This window comes from Culex pipiens, chromosome 3, assembly GCF_016801865.2.
Source record: "Culex pipiens pallens isolate TS chromosome 3, TS_CPP_V2, whole genome shotgun sequence".
In the NCBI taxonomy this organism is placed as follows: domain Eukaryota; kingdom Metazoa; phylum Arthropoda; class Insecta; order Diptera; family Culicidae; genus Culex; species Culex pipiens.
The window spans coordinates 60354145-60373919 of record NC_068939.1 but is presented as its reverse complement, the minus strand read 5'-3'; the positions used below and the strand labels follow the sequence as shown (position 1 = coordinate 60373919).

At 36.6% G+C, this 19775-nt stretch overlaps 2 protein-coding genes across 14 annotated transcripts in view; both read left to right on the top strand.

The window, feature by feature from the left end:
- LOC120426136 (cell adhesion molecule Dscam2) overlaps positions 1-19775 on the top strand; it is a 430444-nt gene that overhangs the window by 148001 nt on the left and 262668 nt on the right. The window lies entirely within an intron of this gene.
- Positions 11508-13100, top strand: LOC120414458 (lipase member I-like). 2 transcript variants are annotated; one of them, XM_039575644.1, is made up of 2 exons: positions 11508-12071; positions 12133-13100. In XM_039575644.1, the coding sequence occupies exons 1-2, from the start codon at positions 11695-11697 to the stop codon at positions 12980-12982; spliced, it is 1227 nt and encodes a 408-aa protein (XP_039431578.1). In that variant the 5' UTR covers positions 11508-11694; the 3' UTR covers positions 12983-13100. The 2 variants fall into 2 exon arrangements, with proteins under 2 accessions (XP_039431578.1, XP_039431579.1); XM_039575645.2 differs by having other exon boundaries at positions 11529-13098.

Genomic DNA, 19775 nt, shown 5'->3' with positions numbered 1-19775 from the left:
GTAACACACAGCTGTAAGGAACTCCAAAACTCTGTTATGAACCTCAAAGAACTAATTGTGTCTTGATTATTCACCAATAAAACCGAATTGAGTTGAAAAATTTGGTTTTTCGGAATTCCATTAAACGCCATTAATTTTTTTTAACATAAAAGTCCCTTTGACACCAAATTTCTATCTCATCATCGTTTCAGGCTGCAAATTATTGAAAAGCACCTCTTTTTTCACATGTTCAAAAATTGAAGTGGTCGTACCGTTCCTCCGTAACGAGATAGCAAAAAACGGACCTCGGATTCGAGATCAGGGACAAAAGCTACCCTTCAGGACAAAGTTTCACGCAAATCGAAGAAGGGTCGGGGTAACTGCTGTGTGAGTTGGCGGAGAATTACCCATAACAAATTTTTTGAACTTAACTAATATTTCACTGAAATCGAACTTTCGGTGGCTTAATCTTAAAAAAAAGTGAAGTTCTTTTCGATTGCAAATTCAATTTGACACAAAAAATTAGGTCAAATAAATGTTTTGTATGAAATTTCGATTTTTTTCCAATAATCCCTATTTTCTCAAAAAATCATATTTTCGAATTTTGCCCATACTTCTCTATGGCTCAAAAAAGGCGTTTTTTTCCCCTAAAACATATCAAAATATTTCGAAAATAAAAAAAACGGATTTTATTGAAATTTAATAAATAAAACTTAATTAGAAAATTGTCAAATTGCCAAAATTGTATGGGTAAACCAATGACACAAAATAGATTCTTTGGTCATAGGGAAGGCCCCGACAAAGTTTGAGCCAAATTAAAAAAAAATACAATTTAAATCCATTTCCGGTTTTGGTAGAGAATTTCTCACTTTCATTAGTTTGAAGAAAAATATGAAACATTATTGTTTAAAATTCATTGAAAACGAACGCTTCAATTGGAATGCTCATGATTTGTTGGTATGTTCAGTGAGCACATATGATCCATTTTACGTAAGGTTCAGCAAACCCGAGCAGACGGAAATAACGTGGGAATAACATTTTTTGTTATTTCAAAATACTGGGCCAATAATATTTTATGTTATTTATAACAAGATTTGTTATTCGCCGTTATGATTTTTTTGTTATTGGATTGTTATTGTAATAACAGACTAATAACATTTAGCGTTATTCTTCGAACAAATCTTTGTTATTCTTTTTTGTTACTTTAACAACTTATCCGATCATCCCAATAACAGTTGGAGTTATTCTTTCATAACAAAAAATGTTATTCCCAAGTTGTTTTTTTTAACCAATATCAGACCAATAACAAATTTGGTTATGATAACATAAACTGTTATTAGGCTCTTATGCGAAAATGGATTTAGCAAGAATATTCCATAACATTTTTTCTTATTTTAACAGTATTTGTTATTGAAATGGCATGAATTTTGTTATTACCGTCTGCCCGGGAACAGCCGTAAAGCTCAAATATAATGATTTCACAAACGATGCACATAACATATCCTGCAAAATCAAATTTCCTCCTCAGTAAAAGGCCAGCCAATGTTCGCATCCCCGACAGCTTTAAAATAAATTCCCATTTGCAGACAAGATTGCGCCACGCGTGTTGTGTGTTTTATGGCAAACGCAATAAAAATAACCATTTTATAGGGAGCCGAGGCTGCCGGCCCGATGGCCACATGGAATAAGGGCAAAACTCAGCAAAAAGTCAGCAAAATAACAGCGAATTTCAACGCGCAAAACGCGAAATCGCACCCCGGCAAGACTTTGTGACCGGCCGCGGGTTATGGCCGGATGTGGCCTCAACCGGCGCAACGGTCATAACGGGTTTGCCGTAAAGCTCGCCCCGCAATGTTGGCCTTCGTGGATCCGGTCAAGTTTAAAGCTCACGCCCCCTTTCCTGCTGTTTACGGGAGGGCTCTTCTCGAATTGACGGAATCGTTCCGGCATTTGGTCGCTGTCCTGCTAACTTGTCGTACGTGCATTTTGGGTCAAATTGAGCTAAGAACGCCATTTTGTTAGCTACAATGTCTCATCTTTTGAACTTCACCGATCCCCAAAATTCTATTTCAATTCTGAGAAATTCAGTAAAAACCGAAAAACTCCTTGCATTGATATGGCTCTTGATATGAAAGAAGTTTCAATCTTGTCTTGCTAACTTGACACACCCTGAAACTTGATGTAAGTGCGACAACTGGCCAAATGGATTTCAGGTCAGAACGCGTTTGACACTCGTACAAGCTCGACTACCGTAAACAATTGTAATTATAACTCGGGACCTCGGCAATCAAATTTAACTAAACTTCGAGAAAATACACAGAATGGCCAACTTAACAAAACGTGTTTGTTATTGTTTACATTGCTTGTTTTTGTTTATTCAAGGTCAAACATTAAAACGCGTTTTCCCCGAAACGTCAAAATGCGACAAACGACAAGATAGCACGGCAGCGTCAAATTTGCTAATAAGAAGGTCAAGTTTTGTTCGGGGTGACCAGCGACACGGTGTTGCAGCTGAAGCTATTTAAAATAATCAATTTTTTGTTAATTTTTATTTTTTACTCAACGAAATTACGTTGAAAATTTCATATTTGAAATAAAAAAAAATAATGTTTTTTTTCAGATTAAAAAATTGTTTTTAGAAAAAACCTTGCCTGAACCTGCCGTGGAAACACGAGACACGATAACGGCCAAGTAGTCGACACACAGGACAGTATTACCGCGTCCAAACGGCGATGGCATGCCACATCCTGGCATGAATGACCATGTTTTTCAGCTGCAGGCCAGGCAAGGGAAAACCAACAAATGGGACACTTTGACCACAAGTTGGTGCGCGCACGTGTGTGCGGGAAATGTTTTTCACGAAAACACTGCGCTGCACTTGGATGTCGTTCCGGAATGGCCGGACAAAGTGTGGTCTAAATTCTGCCCCGCTGAAATGTTTGCCACTTGTCCCTTCGAAAATATTAGCACCCCTAGCATTATGGACAAACCCAATGCAATGAGTGTATTTTATGAGAGATAAACAGTTTTAATGTTAATGTTTTTCACGGGAAATATTTCAAAACTCGCTTTGTTTTGGATGGAAATTCATAGTTGAGGGTGAAAAACTAATGATTTTTTTCCTTAATTATAAGATTTTTAGAAAGTACGCCATGTCTGTCAATAGTATTTGATTGTGGTCCAAATGTTTAAGCTTTAATTCGCGCAAAAATGGAAGCGTAAAAATATAACTAAACTGACCTGAATTGTTAAAGAAAATCAATCTCACATTGATTGACATGTTGTTGAGCAGTCTACCTAGAACTCTGTGACCTCGACTGAAGTTTTCAGGAAAACGCACCTCTTGCAAAGACTCACACGTACAACAACAGCCCACACACATTGATTCAACTATGCAGACCAGGTCAGTTTGTGCGTAAAAGCTCAATGCCCTAGTGTGCGTGTTGGATGCACTCGTTTTACGTCAATGCAAAACTCTCTCTATCTCTCGCCCTTTGTAGAGCCTATAAGCCCAGTCCAACCCCACCCAAAATCAACAGTCACAGGGCCTCGGTTACCCGTATCAGTGCATGCACCACGGTAGTAAACTGCAATTGTGCATGTGCACAACACTCTCGAAAGCACATGGCACAAATACAACCGCTCCAGTTGTCAAAAGTGTGTGTATCGCACGCACTACAAGCGGATCCCCGTACAATACCAGACGCAGAATCCGTCCAGAACATACGAGATTCTCGCCGATGACCTACATGCGTACAACACTCGTGTGTATTTTCGGACAGGATAGGCTCGGTATAACCGCCCCACCCCCGCACGTTCACGTGGAAACCACAGGGGTTTTCATTTCGTGCAGCTGCCGCCACTCGTTAAAAAAAAGCGATGACTGAATCCGGAATCCGCTCTCGGTGCTGGTATCGTTGGATGGACCATATCGAGTACAGCCAATTTGAAGCCTGTATCAAAGGGCATACATTTTTTAAATCGCCAAGGCCGTAGCAAAGCTCTCCCAGGACTGTGTGTATGTGTGTGTTTTCAGGTGTACACTTACCTACTACGAATGGGTACACAAGTACACACGTGTTCAGAATGACGGATAGTGAGGGTCAATAGCTGGATTAAAATTAATCAATTAGTTATATATTAATCTTGTAAGCAATTCAAGTTTAGTAAAAAGTAACATTAAATTCCAATTTATTTATTTTTCCTTCGCAAACTATTGAAAAATCATAATAATTCATTCAGTACTGCATCTACAAAACTGCTTAAAATATGTATTTTGAAAGTAAAAATAAATTCCATTAATATCTTTTTAAAGTAAAACTTTGACATGTTGTCCCTGGGTTATTCTCTACCAACTCACGCGAAATCGGGAAAAGTTGCCCCGACCCCTCTTCAATTTGCGTGAAACTTTGTCCCAAGGGGTAACTTTTGTCCCTGATCACGAATCCGAGCTCCGTTTTTTTTGGTATCTCGTGACGGAGGGGCGGTACGGCCCCTTTTATTTTTGAAACCAAACCTTTTTTTCGTAGCATCGCGATAACTCGTGATGTTTATAAGCAAACCCCTTATGTTTATATATCAAAATTATTGTAATTGTCTGCTCTACAACTCTGTCAGATCTTCAAACTTCTGGATTCGTTCAAAAGGACTCTTATCATCAATCCAACAAAATGTCGAATGATGGATTTGGACACAGTTTCTATACAGGATAAGGAGCTTCGAAAAAGTACGTAAATGTCATCTAAGTGTTTATAACTTGATACAGGGTTGCCAGTCCTTTAAACTTGTTGTATCATTGGAAAGGTCGTTCTGTTACCTTTCCAACTATGTAAAATATGATGGCTTTTGAGACTATTTTAGGTCACTTATCGAACATCCATCTAAATGCGAAAATACATTGTTATACTCAACTGTTGAATTACTATTCGACTCTTCATAAAAATCAATAATACGCTGCCCTAAGGTGCCCTAGTACCTAAGTCGAACTGAAAAAACCGGTCTGACTTAAATCGATTCACCTAGTGCTGAGAGCCAAAAATTAAACCTCAGTGGGGAGGGCAAAAATTAAAAAAAAACTAACTAAATCCACCTATGTGGTTGGTGCCTTCCTCACTCTTTTCCAACAATGGGTGATATGTGATATGATGGGTTTGGACACAAATTTCGTCTGATTTCGTCAAGTTCCGGAATACAAAAAACACACATATCACTCAAGGGCTCATAAGTGGCATCTTAAGTGGTCATAGCTTGAGACAGGATTGCTAGATCTTCAATGTTTTAGGCACGTTGGAAAGGTCTTTCGATTACCTTACCAACGATGGGTCGGATGATGGATTCGAACATTGTTTACATACATTTAAGTGAGATCCGGCTACAAAAAAAGTACATAAATATCTCTTAGGTGGTCTTAGGTGGTAACTCGAGACAGGGTTGCCGGATCGTCAATGTTTTAGACTCGTTGGAAAGGCCTTTCGATTACCTAACCAAAGATGGGTTGGATGATGGATTCGGACATTGTTTACATACATTGAAGTTAGATCCGGCTACAAAAAAGTAAATAAATGTCACTTAAGTGGTCATAGCTTGAGATAGGGTTGCCAGATCGTCAATGTTTTAGACTCGTTGGAAAGGTCTTTCGATTACCTTACCAACGATGGGTCGGATGATGGATCCGGACATTGTTTACATACATTTAAGTGAGATCCGGCTCAAAAAAGTATATAATTATCACTTAAGTGGTTATAACTCGAGACAGGGTTGCCAGATTATCAATGTTTTGGACTCGTTGGAAAGATCTTTCAATTACCTAACTAACGATGTATATCATGATGATGTTTGGTTCAGTTTACTGTCATTTATTCAACTTCCGAAAATATGCGAAAACACATTTTTATACATAACTTTTGAACTACTTATCGAAATTTTTAACAATTCAATAGCACCGTATGGGACCCTAAACAAAGTCGAATGCAACTGGTTTGGTCAAAATCGGTTCAGCCAGTGCTGAGAAAACTGCGTGACATTATTGGTCACATACACACACACATACACACACACATACACACACACATACACACACACATATACACACACATACACACAGACATTTGTTCAATTTTCGATTCTGAGTCGATATGTATACATCAAGGTGGGTTTTCGAGCTTTAAATAAAAAGTTCAATTTTAGAGCAGGATTATAGCCTTACCTCAGTGAGGAAGGCAAAATGTGTTTAAGCTTTTTTGAAATGTTATGTTTGAAATTATTTTTCATTAAAGATAATGAAAATTTCGCAACAGTGTATTTTTTAACATTGAAAATCGATCAAATTGTTTCAGAGATACACGGATAGAAATCCTGTATCCTGGAAATGTTTCCAAAGTCGTCAACATTTTTCTTGATTTTACTGTAATGTTTTCAAAATCTACAACATTGTTCTTCAAAATAGGAAAACAAATGCTGACGATTTTGGATTAGCTTACAAGATTTCGATACGTGTAGAGTCACTTGAAAATAAAATTAGGTCTTAAAACGTTTAACTGAAAAAAAAACTCACAAAATTTAATCCTCTTAAGCCAGCATTGGAATTGAATTTTTTAACCGAAATAATATAGTACTTTACCTACAAAATGTAATATCTGATCTAAGAATAAATTTATAAATTTGATATGACCAAACTTTCATTTAAAAAAATATAGCACAGTACCAACTGTGTTTTGCATCATCCTAAACCCTAGCGCAAATGATGATTATTTTAGACCCCTGAAACATATCAAATATCTGAAACCTATAATCAACTGTGCCAAGTACACCCAATAGATCAGCGAATTCCTTTTCAAATGCAGATTTTTTGTTTACCCAAATGCCCAATGTGTTTGACCATCCTGAAAAATTCTTTATTATAATTAGCCATAGAAAAGTATGGGCAATTGAATCGTTTGAATTGTTATTCTTTGTAAAACTAGATTTTTCATACTACATAGTTAAAAAAAAGATTAATTCAGGAAGCGAAGAGAATTTCACCAGTTTTACCACAATCTATGTAGGATATGTAAAATTAAATATGTATTAAAACTTTTTCTGACACATATCTGTTAACAACAACAGATGAGCAATTATCTGCCAAAATCGGAATTGGAGTTTATTTACAAACTTCAAAATTACAATTTAAAAATAGCCAAATATTAATTATTACGCCCTTTTAAAATATTAATCTTGAATGAAAAAACAAAAAATGTTTTTGAAATAATCGGAAAATTTCACGAATTTTTCATTTTTTTAAGCATTGAAAATCGGACCATTAGTTGCTAAGACATCGGAATTAAAAAATAAAGGGTTGTTTGGGTTTGGGTTAGAATACTCCATTTATCATGTTTCTTTTTCTTTAAGCCGCTGTATCTTATCAACCAGAAATTCAATTTTCAATGTCCCTTAGACAATTTTATAGAAAATTTTCAGAACTTAAAAAAAAAATTTCAGAAATTGTCACTCATGGTCACTATTTTGAAAAAAAAACTGCAAATATTTCACTGAAATTAAACTTTCGGTGGCTATATCATGAAAAGAGCCTCTTTATCAAAAAACCTGTAAAGTACTTTTCAATTGTAAATTCAAATTGACATAAAAATGAGGTCTTGCAAATTTTTTGTATAAAATTTCGATTTTTTTCCAAAAATCACTATTTTTTCAAGAATTCATATTGATCCTTGCACTGTAACTTGGATTTGGCCCGCACTTTTATCTCGCACTTTTGACAACAAAATTTCTAAAAACTAGGCAACCAGCAGTTGTTTATTTACATTTCCAGTCGCAGTTTCCACCAAACTGGACATTCGCACTTTAAAATTGCGATTGACAGGTGAGCAACATCGGCTCGCTTTGATCATTTTTTGAGAAAATTAAAATTTCCCAAGCCAGCTTGACAAGTTGCAATAGTGCGATCGATAGCAATAATTTAGTGAGAAGTCCAAGTTAGTGAGAATTGCGCAATAACTCGGTGGCAGAATTTTTGACCACGCATCTCTATGGCTCAAAAGTTGCGAGTTTTGATCCCTTAAAAACATATCAAAAAATATCCAAAATGAAAAAAAAAGTTTTGGGAAATTGAATTTTTGTAAAAAAAGTAGTTAATTGAACAAGATTTTTTCCCGTGTACCTATTTTTTCAACTGTCCTCATTAGAGGTGGGCAAAACCGCTCTTTTTTAGGAGCCGCTCATTTTCGTTCGCTCTTTAAAAAGAGCCGCTCTTTTGAACGGTTCTTTCGCTCTTTTTCAAAATTTGGATGAAATGGGTTTTTTTTTCAAGAATCGTGTGATTTTATAAGTTATTTCACATATGACTTTTATAAATTAGGCCGTACCAAACATTTTTTGAAGTTTATTATGTCCCTCAACGGAACGGAATCGACGTAACACCTTATAATGTGGCCCTCTTAAACCTTGCGGTTTCGTCAACGGATCCACAGGCGTGTATCGTTCTTTTTGCGACAAGACTCCGCCTCCCGGGTCTCCTAAGTGTGAAGGTATGGGCACAGGGAGAGGGCACCGAATACCTATATTTATACTTAGAATTTTTATGTCCCTCAACTCTAGCCAAAGTAGCAAAAAAAAACAAGCCATGGTATAAACATTTTAATGAAAAAAGAGTTTTGAAATGCATTTTACACATCAATCATTAGATTTCAAAATATCGAAGTATTGATGAACTTATTTTTTAAGCCGAAAAAAAACTTTTTGCATTCGGTGCAAACGGAATTTCACAAAAAATTAAAATATGCTTGATCGATCCCACAATGCTTTTTAATTTGTTTTCAGTTGATAAGACTTGTACAGTCGACTCTCTGGCTGTCGATCTTCTCGATATCAATATTGCTCCATCTATCGATGAATTCTTCAGTCCCTTCAAACTGCATACTTCGATTGGCTTTATTCCTCGATATTTTCTCTTGCTTGAAGGATCTCTTCCTCGACGGTCCCTTGGATTCTGTTTGCTTTAAAAATCTCTTCCGGTTGTCAATAATTTCACTTTCTCATGGCTTGCATAGACATTTTTCTTGGCGAAACAAAGCTTTGAAGGGTGTTTGACATTAGTTTGTTTTTGTTTGATGGACGTTGCCATGATTCTCTCCCATAGCTGGGTATCAAGAAAAAAATATTTTCAATCGAGTCTTCATTTTGCATCGTTCTGTAAACTGATGATTCTCTTCCTCGACGGTCCCTTGGATATTGACAACCAGAGAGTCGACTGTATTTCCATAAAAATTTGAAAGTTTTTTGAAAACAAAATTGTTTTGCCCCCTGATTTTTTGGACCGATTTTGAAGGGGAGGGGTGACATAAACTTTGAAAAATATTTGTAACGGCCATATTTGATGAATAAAATAAATAAACCAAAAAACGAGAAGATGCCCTAGAAAACCATAGATCTTGGTGGTCTCTTTGTCAAGATTTCTACTCAAAACTAAACATTCGAGTAATTGAATGGCATCCATACTGAAATCTAGGATGCTGGAAAAATTGCTATTGATTTTAAGATTGAGTTTATTTCTGAAAGACTAATGCTGATATTTTATTTGGAGAAAACATTTTGTGAACTCTTCTCTACATTCTGATTTGAAAGATCTATAAGGTCTATAAACGCTAACGTTTAATCGGACAAAATGATTATTTTTTTCCGAAATTTCTCAAATATTCAAAAGATTTTTGGTAATATTTGACAGTTGTACAATGAAAAGTTTACTCCATTTTATTTATAATTTCATTTACTTTTGGGATTAATTTTTACAAGCATTGAAATTTTTGAAATTGCATTTTTATTTCTCAAAAACAAATTTAATACTACATTTTTTTGAAATTCAATAACTTATATTTATAACAAAAATCATTCCATCTTGAGCCGGTTCTTTCAAAAGACCGGAGTTTGAAAAAGAACCGCGGTTCTTTTTTTGTGAGCCATGGCTCGTTCGCTCTTTTCAGTGAACCGGCTCTTTGAGCGGTTCGCTCTTTTTTTGCCCACCTCTAGTCCTCATCAATACCTAAAACTTTGCCCAAGACACAAAATTGATCAGAATATTCCTTCAAAAGTTACAGATTTACGAATATTTACGTATCATTTTTGTATGAACAGCAAACCAATGACACAAAATGGCTTCTTTGATCATAGGGGAGGCCCCACAAAGAGAATTGCTCAGATGTAATATTATCATGTTTTTTTTTTTAATTCTTAAATTATAAAAAGTCTCGATTATCCAAAATTTCGATAATCCAGAGATTCGATTATTCGAAGTGGGTTTTTTCTGGCTAGAAACTGGAAAATTGTCAAACATTTTTTAACTATAGGACCACCCTAGTGGAACACCCACCTTTTTCCCAATATTGGACCTGGGGTCGTCGAGGTCTCACGATTCAATCCCAAGGGGTGAAACATATGCAAAGAGCCACAACCGACTTTATTTATTAATGTGCGATAAATGTTGAATACATAATTTTGGAAACTCACTCTCATCCAGCGGCAATTGCGGAAGCAGTGTTGCCAGATCTGCGAGATCAGCCGATCCTGGAGTCCGTGAAAGGGGGTTGGAGGAAAAGCACATGGGCCTATCCTTGCTTGTATGTGTGAGTGTTAGAGGGAAGGGGGTCCCGTTGTGCGTGGGAGCCTTGTGTGAATGAATGTGCGTGTGTTAGTGAGGGCCTTGGAAAAGACTCTCGGTTAGTGCAGCAGCCATTTTTAGTCGGCCATTGCACGTACGCATGTTTACGCAACCAACAACGGAGCAGCAGCAGCACCAGCACATGGAATTCATGAAGGGGATAGGCTTATGTGTTTGTACCTCATAAATTTTGAACTGTTCTGCAAACTCGGGTGCCCCACTTCTACCCTTTTGACCCCCGGTCTGGTCCCTCAGACAAATGGGCATCAGCTGCGGTTTGAGGTTAAGCGCTTACGCAATGTCGAGATGTGATTAGATTAAAAGCATTTTGTGCAGCAGGGAGAGGCAGCTTCAATCACACATACACAGAGCTTTTTAAAAATTAAATCGATATATGTACATTTGGTCACTTTGATAGAGCAACATTGTGGTTTATCACCCTATGACAGCGCACAGAAATGTGTGGGTGATTGCTGGATTAGTCAGTTTGTGATTAAAGGCAATTTGTTAAATTTAGCTTATTTGAACCATTAAAATTCTGAAGAGAAAAATGTATCTCAAAATTCTTAATCCTTAATCCATAATAGAAAATGAAATTTATAATGCGCGTATATTTCTTGTTAGCATTTGAACATAACTTAACAACAAACAGCTTAAATTGTATTTAATCAAGCCTGACTAATGAAATCATGCTTAAACATTCGTATCGTTAATTACTGCCCTCTACACCCATTATGTCAGACCGTGTTGCTCTTTTTCATTGCATGCACCAATGCAATGAGCAGCAGTCACTCACTAGGTATCACCCAAAAAATATGCTCGTAAGCCCTTTAGTGGATCTGAGCATAGCGGGTTAGGACGGCAGCATTAAAAACACACGAATTGCTAATCGCTTCACATAACGAGATCATAAATGCGATGTCGCGCACTGGAACTTTTAATGAAGGTTTTCAAGGTTAAAAGCACAGAAAAACAGACTTGGCTTATGTTACTTGGCGGACCTGAAATGGTTTAAAATGGTAACTTTTGTGCTATGTGATTTTTTATTCTTGTTTTCGAGAATTTAATGTATGTTAACCTCTGGTAAAGGCAACGCAATGACAAGCTATATAAGCAACTCATTTTTAATTCAGCCTAATACTAAGCAAAGTGAGTTCATTGATCAATCTGTTCAAGTTGGCTCGGTTAAACACAATAGATACTCTTGTAAAATCTACGTCTGTAAATTTACAATGTTTGTGACTTGCTTCCTAATATTCATTCTTTCGACTCCCATTGCCGAGATAAATTGCGGTTTGTTCAATATATTCGATCCAAAAGTCGATGGAAACGTGTACCAAATGTGGGATTTGCTGTTCTTGCTAACGAAAAATAACATTAAATTTTTACTGTCTGGAAAGGACTCCACACCAATAGAGCAAGCAGTGACATTCTGGTGTGCCAATAGGTGAGTGTCAAAGCCTCTTTGAACAAATGAAAGCCTTGAGCTACAGTCTAAATCATTACAGTGAATCCCGCGTCCTACAACAAGCGTTCCCAAACAACTCCCGGATAAAGCACAACATCAACCCGACCAAACCGATGCACATTATCACTCACGGTTGGTTGGATAACCCGAACCGGAACTGGGTCCAAGCAACGGCCCGTAACCTTCTGGAGCACCTGGACACAAACGTCTGCATCGTTGGATGGCGCAATCTGGCCCATTACTACTACTCCCTGACGGCCCGTGTCCACACCGTAAAAGTGTCCACCCACTTGACCCAATTCATCGGGTACCTCAACGACCTAGGACTCCCACTTAAGAACATCACCCTAATCGGACACAGCTTGGGGGCGCACATCAGCGGACAAGTTGGGCACAACTTCCACGGGCAAATCGGCGCAATCTACGGACTCGATCCGCCGGAACTGCTGTTCTCCGTCGCCCGAGGTCACCAGTTTCGGCTGGATCGCAGTGACGCGCGGTACGTGCAGATGATCATCGTCACCAGGAATGCCGGGGGACTGCGGCGGCCGGATGGACACGAAAACTTCTTCCCCAATGGTGGAGTGTTTCCGCAGCCGAACTGCGTCCTGCCGCTGTTTGAAAGTGCTGAGTTTTCCGACCTCCTGTTCTGCAGTCATCTGCACGTCACGACCCTGTTCAGGCTGTCGATAGTGCCGGGCAACGCGTTTGTGGGGAGGGAATGTGAAAGCTATGGGGCGTTTTTGCATAAACTGTGTGCGTCCGACAGGACTAACCGGTTGGGAATCTACAGTGATCGATCCGGAGGAGACTTTTATTTGAAAACGTCTTGGTTTTCTCCGTTTGTGAGTTCGAAAAATGAACGGTTTCTTCCGAAAATGGTGTCATGAGTTTGAAAACTAGTAGAAAATTTAAATTAAAATGTGAAGGTTTACCTACCAGTGTTATTTAGTATTAACGAAACGTGAGTGACAAATGGCTAAGGAAATAAATAAGAAAATTCTACCTAGAGAATGAAAAAAATCGTTTCTTACAAAATGAAGAAATATATCGGATAAATGGGTGTAATTAGTTTTTTTTAATCAACAATGAAATGTTGTACAGTTTTTATACACACAAAAATAAAGGTCTTACAGACGGGATTCAAACCCAGCACTACCAGAGAGGCCTGGCGCTTTAGCCCACTCAGTTATCAGACCGATCAAAAGTAGAACGGATTAACGCCTACATGAGCTTGACATTTCGGTCAAGCAGGTTTCCCATACTGTTGGGTTGCATATTTGTGGGTGTAAAACCATGAAATGACATAAAATAAAATAATAGTAAGAATCCAACAACGACCCTGACGTTTATCTGCAAAAAAAATCACTCAAAAATTAGGATACGTTATCCATTAGTGGACACCTTTCCTATATTGGACCCTCTGAAGGGTTTTTGTTGAAAAAATCAATAAATCCCAATTTCAAGCGTGTTTTTATCTGCAAATCTTTTATTTGGCATTTTCAGCATCATTTAAAACAATTTTGACTGACATTGAATTGTCCTTTTTGCCAAAATTAGTGTTTTGATTTCGACATCTGAAATCAGTCATGGCCACTAGTATTTTCACAACAAAACAGCATTTCTATTTTATGATTTACATAATTATCTATCCTATCATTTTTTTACTGGTTATTTAACTTCAGTAAGTCGAAATTATGTAATTTTAAGGAACTTTACTAAAATAAAGCGAAGAACTGCTCATTTTCAAGCAAAAATTAGGGTGTCCGATATAGGACACCGAAAATCCTAACTTTTTCAAAAGTCAATTTAACCTTCGAAAATGAAGAAAACTGTGTATTTAAGCAAAAGTTTCTCTTAAACATACAATCAACTTAATTGCATATTATGATTATGAGCTGTTTTCATGTTAAAACTATCAAAAATGCTGAAGCCGTAAGAATTTATAATTAATAAAAAAAAATAGTTAAGGGTGCACAGCAGCCAAGGAAGTTGTTGTCTTCTTATTCCAAATTTGTCAAACTTACGAACCCAATCCTGCAAGAATCTGATTGTAAAAATAGTCAAACTTTGTTGTAAGAAACTTTGAAGACAGTAATTTAGGGGATGAATAAAAAATCATATCGATAGTTCCCGTATTTTCGAAGATACTAAAATGTCTGTATCAGAAATCTTGGTGCAAAAGCTATGGTTGATGTGTACCGTTAATTGTACTTAAGTGAAGCATCATAATTAGAGCGTCAAATTTCCCGGGGTTACAAAATTCCCGGAAAACGGGAAATTTTTAATAAATTTCCCGGGAATTTCCGAGAAATTGAAATTTATTGTAAATTGATCTGATCCTGGTTCTGAATATTATTTTGTAACAAAAATGTATAGAATAGCAACTTAAATGGGCAAAATAAGTGTGAGGACCAATACTTCAAGTAATTTTTTTTAATTTATAAGCTTTCTTCCAATTTGTACAAAATATCAATAAAAAATGATATTTTTTTTTTGTTTAGAAGTATGTATTATTTTTTTTAATCACAGTGTTTGGAAAGTAAGTTAAATGAATCCATGCTCCAAAACCATGAAATTGCTTTTCAACCAAATGGTCTCAGAGACAACAGCTTGAGAAAAGATGATAAAGAATAATATTGACGAAAAAGTTGAAATGAAAAAAAATAATGCAGAAAATTTGTTTTTACTATTTACCGTGTTTTTTTTTTGTATAATTCATAGCAAAAAAAGAATTTTAGTAATTTCCTATTAAAATCTCCTGAGACCCTCTACAAATTTTCAACTTTAAATTGTTGACCAAATTCTTCCCGCACAACTCTCTTTCAGACATTTAATGATACCAATACGATTTTCATTCAATTTGGTCAGGGAAAACAAAAATTTAAAAAATAATCAATTTTGATCTTGACGGGAATGACAACAATTATCGTTTAAAAAAAATATCAAAATTTTAATTGTTAATTTTCATTCCATAACATAGTAATTTTTGTTGCCCAACAAATAAACAAGATCTATTCCCAGTTGTGAATGCTCCAGAAATTAATATCTTCTTGAATAAACATTGACATGAATTTGCAGACGAACTGATTAGTTCAATAGGAACAGTCAATTGAATTAAATTGAATCAAATTGGGTTGTTATTATTGTTTTTGCACATTTAATTTAAAAAATACATAATAGTTAGAAGAATTTATACATCCACATGAATTTCGGGAATTCCGGGGAAACATAAAAATTTCCCGGGAAACGGGAAATATATTTTTTCGAGAAATCCCGGAAATTCCCGGGATTTTTTTTTCCGTTACGGAAAATTGGACGCTCTAATCATAGTTAAAGTTTGAAATAATATTTCATAATAATAAATCAATAACAAAACATTTTTTGAAAATAAACATGCGAAGTTTTATCAGCAACTGCAAACAAATCTATTGTTTTGTTTCGGTCAACTATTTATGTAATTAATATGGAAAAATGTGCATCAAAATTACTTTGTTTAATCATTCTAATGTTTACAATAGTTTTTGAATCGTATTCTTTGATCATTTTCGGAAATAAATGTGTTTAAATGTTTGTTAAGTCTTTTGTTGTTTGAAGCCAAATTTGTTAACAGAACATATTAGTTTATGATGGAAAATCCATCTTTGATTCATTATATCTATCATAAGACCTCCACCATGCATCAAAACACCAAATATCGGTTAAATTTGGTATAAATATAACAGTTTTCCTATAGTGGACATGGGTCCACAATCGGATTATGGACCCGGGTCCACTATAGGAAAACTATTATTTTTATACCAAATTCAACCGATACTTGGTGTTTTGATTACAATAAATTTGGGTATAAACGTTTGCCATAAAGGTACGAAGATTCATTTGATTTGACGCAAAAAAAAATCCTTTAGAAGAGGTTCCCAAAAAGTTTTAGTCAATTCAACAAACACAAATTAAATTAGCTTAATTTCAGAGAACATGGCTAGTTTATACATTTTTTTATGTTTTTAGTTCAATTTAATCAATCTGTAGATACATTTTTTTTTTGTATTTGAAGCATGATTTGTTTTTAGGTCAAGCATAATATAAAAACAAGATGTGTTTATTATAAACCCCAAAAGCGTTTAAAAAAAACCCGTAAACTTCAGATTTTTCGTGGGTTCAGAAACTGCAACCGGTCGTTGCAGAATCCCAATGTATTGAGGTCGAAGCTATCGTAACCCGAAGTTCCAGAAGTGCTCCTAACTGCTCCCCGGATACGGCATGAGCCTCTGTCCAGAACGGTTCACGGAAATGTTTTGTTTTAGTTCACTTGGCACGGGAAACGATAACAGAGCCCGCACATTTGCTGAGACAGTGGCAACAAATTGACGAAATAGTGGCCAAAATGTGTGATTTTCTTTTTTTTTTGGGTTTTGAGAGGATCCCAAATTGTTTTTTTCCTCATAAAGAAAATACAATTGTTTTTCTTCACTTCAAAAACCCCCATTCAAAATTATACCCACTCACGACCACTGTGTTGCGATAACGTAGATCTGGTTGCCCACAGGGCTTTACTCTGTTTTTCCACTCTTTCGAATGTGAACTCACCGCTGCACACTTCCGGCGATTGCACTTTTTCCTCTCTTTTTTTTTGTAAATTTTAAACTCGATCGATTCTGCTGCAGGTGGTATTTTTGATTTTCCTAGTAAATTCAATTCCATCGTTTTCAGTTTTAAAACTGCACAAAAACTACTCACCTTTTTTCCCTTTCCACGCAAAAAAAACAAGAAATATACAATTCAAGCTCGATTTAATGCTTCGTGGTGAAAACCCACAATCCGCTCGTTTACTACTTAGCCTTATAGGTCCTTTGATCCTGGCTAACAACGTGGCAAATGCAAATCCTCAACGCTGCCAGTAGCTCATCCAGGTAGAGGAAAAAAAGTGCTGGTAAGGGGAGTGTTCGTTTCTCATTAATTTTTTATGCTTCAGGAAATATTTACTGCTGCTGGTGGGATGAATCCGGAACTGAAGTGAAAACAAAGAGGAATATTTCTGTTTGCAGACATTGCATTAATTCCAAGACATTTTAAAGTATGACTGAAAATAAAATTTACTGTTCAGGTGTTAAAAAAACGTTTAATTAAATATATTCAGCTGAAAGTGTTTTTTTAGTGCAAATGGATTTTCACACTATTTTTCCAAATATTTGCAAATTTATTCCTAAAAGAACCACGGAAAAACATAAATTTGATCCAAATTCATCAATCATCAGTTTAACGGTCAATTTGAACGATCAGAAACTCACCACGAATAGAATTCACCACAGTTCGTTTACTTACGTTTGACACTGGCATGCAACTGATCGCAGCTGTCAAATAAGTGGACTGTGGTGAGTTTAACGTGGTTGTGGTGGGTTTTCAATCATTCAAATTGAGGTGTTTCGTTAACGCGAGAAGGTCATTTCATTAGTCGAATATCTAAGTACAGAGCGGATTCTCTAATTCGAATGGAACTGCATTCGAATGAGCGAATCTCAATTCGCTAATAAAGTAATCTACAGTACTGGGCAAAAGTATATGACATTGGACGATTTGTCAAACCTAACTCAAAACTCCAATTACTGGTGTTCGCTCGTGTTTCGATCAAACCTCATGAAATTTTCAGCACAAGCAGTTTGGAATGTCTACTTTCAGATGCTTTTTAAAAAACTTAGCTACCTATTATCGTTTCAAAGTTATTGACACTTTCGTCAAAAATACGATTTTGACCGACACTCACTATTTTGACGATATCTCCAAAATTATTGATCGGACCATCTTCATATTTAAGGCATAATTTAGATAGTTTCTTAATATTACCCCAAATTTCAGCCAAATCCATTCACAACAACAAAAGTTTCAGCGGTTTGAATTTTTGAGGTGTCCCGCAAAAAACGCGATGTCATATACATTTGGCCAGAAAAAAACCGAACGAACTGGCCAAAAGTACATCCGAGAATTTACGAGCAATGTCTCGAATGTCATATACTTTTGGCCAGTTTTGACAAATCGTCCAGTGTCATATACTTTTGACCAGTACTTTACGTGCATATGTATTGCATGTACGTACACGAATATAAAAGAAGGTTAAGTTCTGTCAGCCAGCAAAACCAAATGGTGCGCTAGTGTGCGTACGCGAAACGTCATAAAGCTCTATTGGAACTACTGACAGCTGTCAAAAACTTGAAACCATGTGCTCGGAAAATTTCGAACAATGGGATTGGAAAATCAACATCAGTTTGACAACTGGTTTTGACGGTAAAGTGCTTTTTAATTTGAATACGTTCGAATTAGCAAGCCTTTATATAAGCGGACATTCGAAGTAGTGAAATTCAAATTAACGAATCCGCTCTGTCTCAAAAGTAAATCTGACGTTCATCATGCACGCCCGAGAAAATCTAACCGAGAATAGCATCAGATAATTACCGGAGAAACTTTCATCCCCCCCAAACACATGTGGTGGGGCAAATGAGAACGTGCAAAACTTCTTAAAAACTCATTACCCAACAAAGAAAGATTGAGCACCACACTTTCCCTCAGGGCCCCAGGCCAGATTGAGGGACGTGACCCGGAAGGAGCCCACCACCGCCATGTGGTGTGTGGCTGTACTTCTTAGCCATGTGCATAGCAAGGCAGGCACTTCAACGCCTCGGCTGTTTATTTCGCCATGTTTACCGAGGAGAACATTTAGCACGAAATTAATCTTTCCAGCAGGCTGTCTAGCAGGGCAGGAGGGACGTTTCCTTGGAAGTTGCACATTTCAGATGAGAACGTGGTAGAACGGACAAGACGTTTTTGAAGGAGGTTTTTGGAAAAAAATCAGGTTTTGATTTAAAAATGGTATTGAAATTGTAAAGCACTGAAGAAAAATAAAAACAATGACCACCAGCCTAAAATTATGTTATATATTCAAAGTCATTTATAGTAGAATATTGATCAAATAAGTTTAACTGAAAAGAGAGAGAATCATTAAAAAGATACCGAGTCTTTCTTCGTGAAACATAGGTATTCTTTTTTTTAATCCAACAATCAATAATTTAACGGCCAGTTTGAACGATCAGAAACTCACCATGACTTCTACGAATTCACCACAGCTAAGGGAGCGTTCTTTTATTACGTAACGCAGTAGGGGGGGGGGAGGGGGGGTCGGAGGCCGTGTTACGCTCAATACAAAATTTTTAAAATTTGTATGGAAATTTTGTTACGAGGGGGGGGGGAGGGGGTCTAAAAGTCCGATTTTTCGCGTTACGTAATAAAAGAACGCTCCCTAATTTGAATACGCGTTTGACAGTAACTGGAAACTCTAGGCACGATTACTGCCACATGTGATGGGCATATTCATAGATAGATGGCTCTACACGGAGAAAAAAGAGTTCCCAAAATCGTGATCAAGCGTTCATGAAAATGGGAACCACGAACAAAGTGTTCAAATTTCATGGTACGTTTTTCAAAATCGTACCATGGGATTTGAACATTTTGTTCGAGGTTCCCATTTTCATGTACGCTTGTTCACGTTTTTGGGAACTCTTTTTTCTCCGTGTAATCAGCAGTGATTAATGAATTTGTGATAAATTGTCTGAGCTTGAACTCTCAGATCAATCAATGAACGATCAATTTCGCATGGATTTCACTGTTATTTTACAAACGTTAAGACGTTAGACG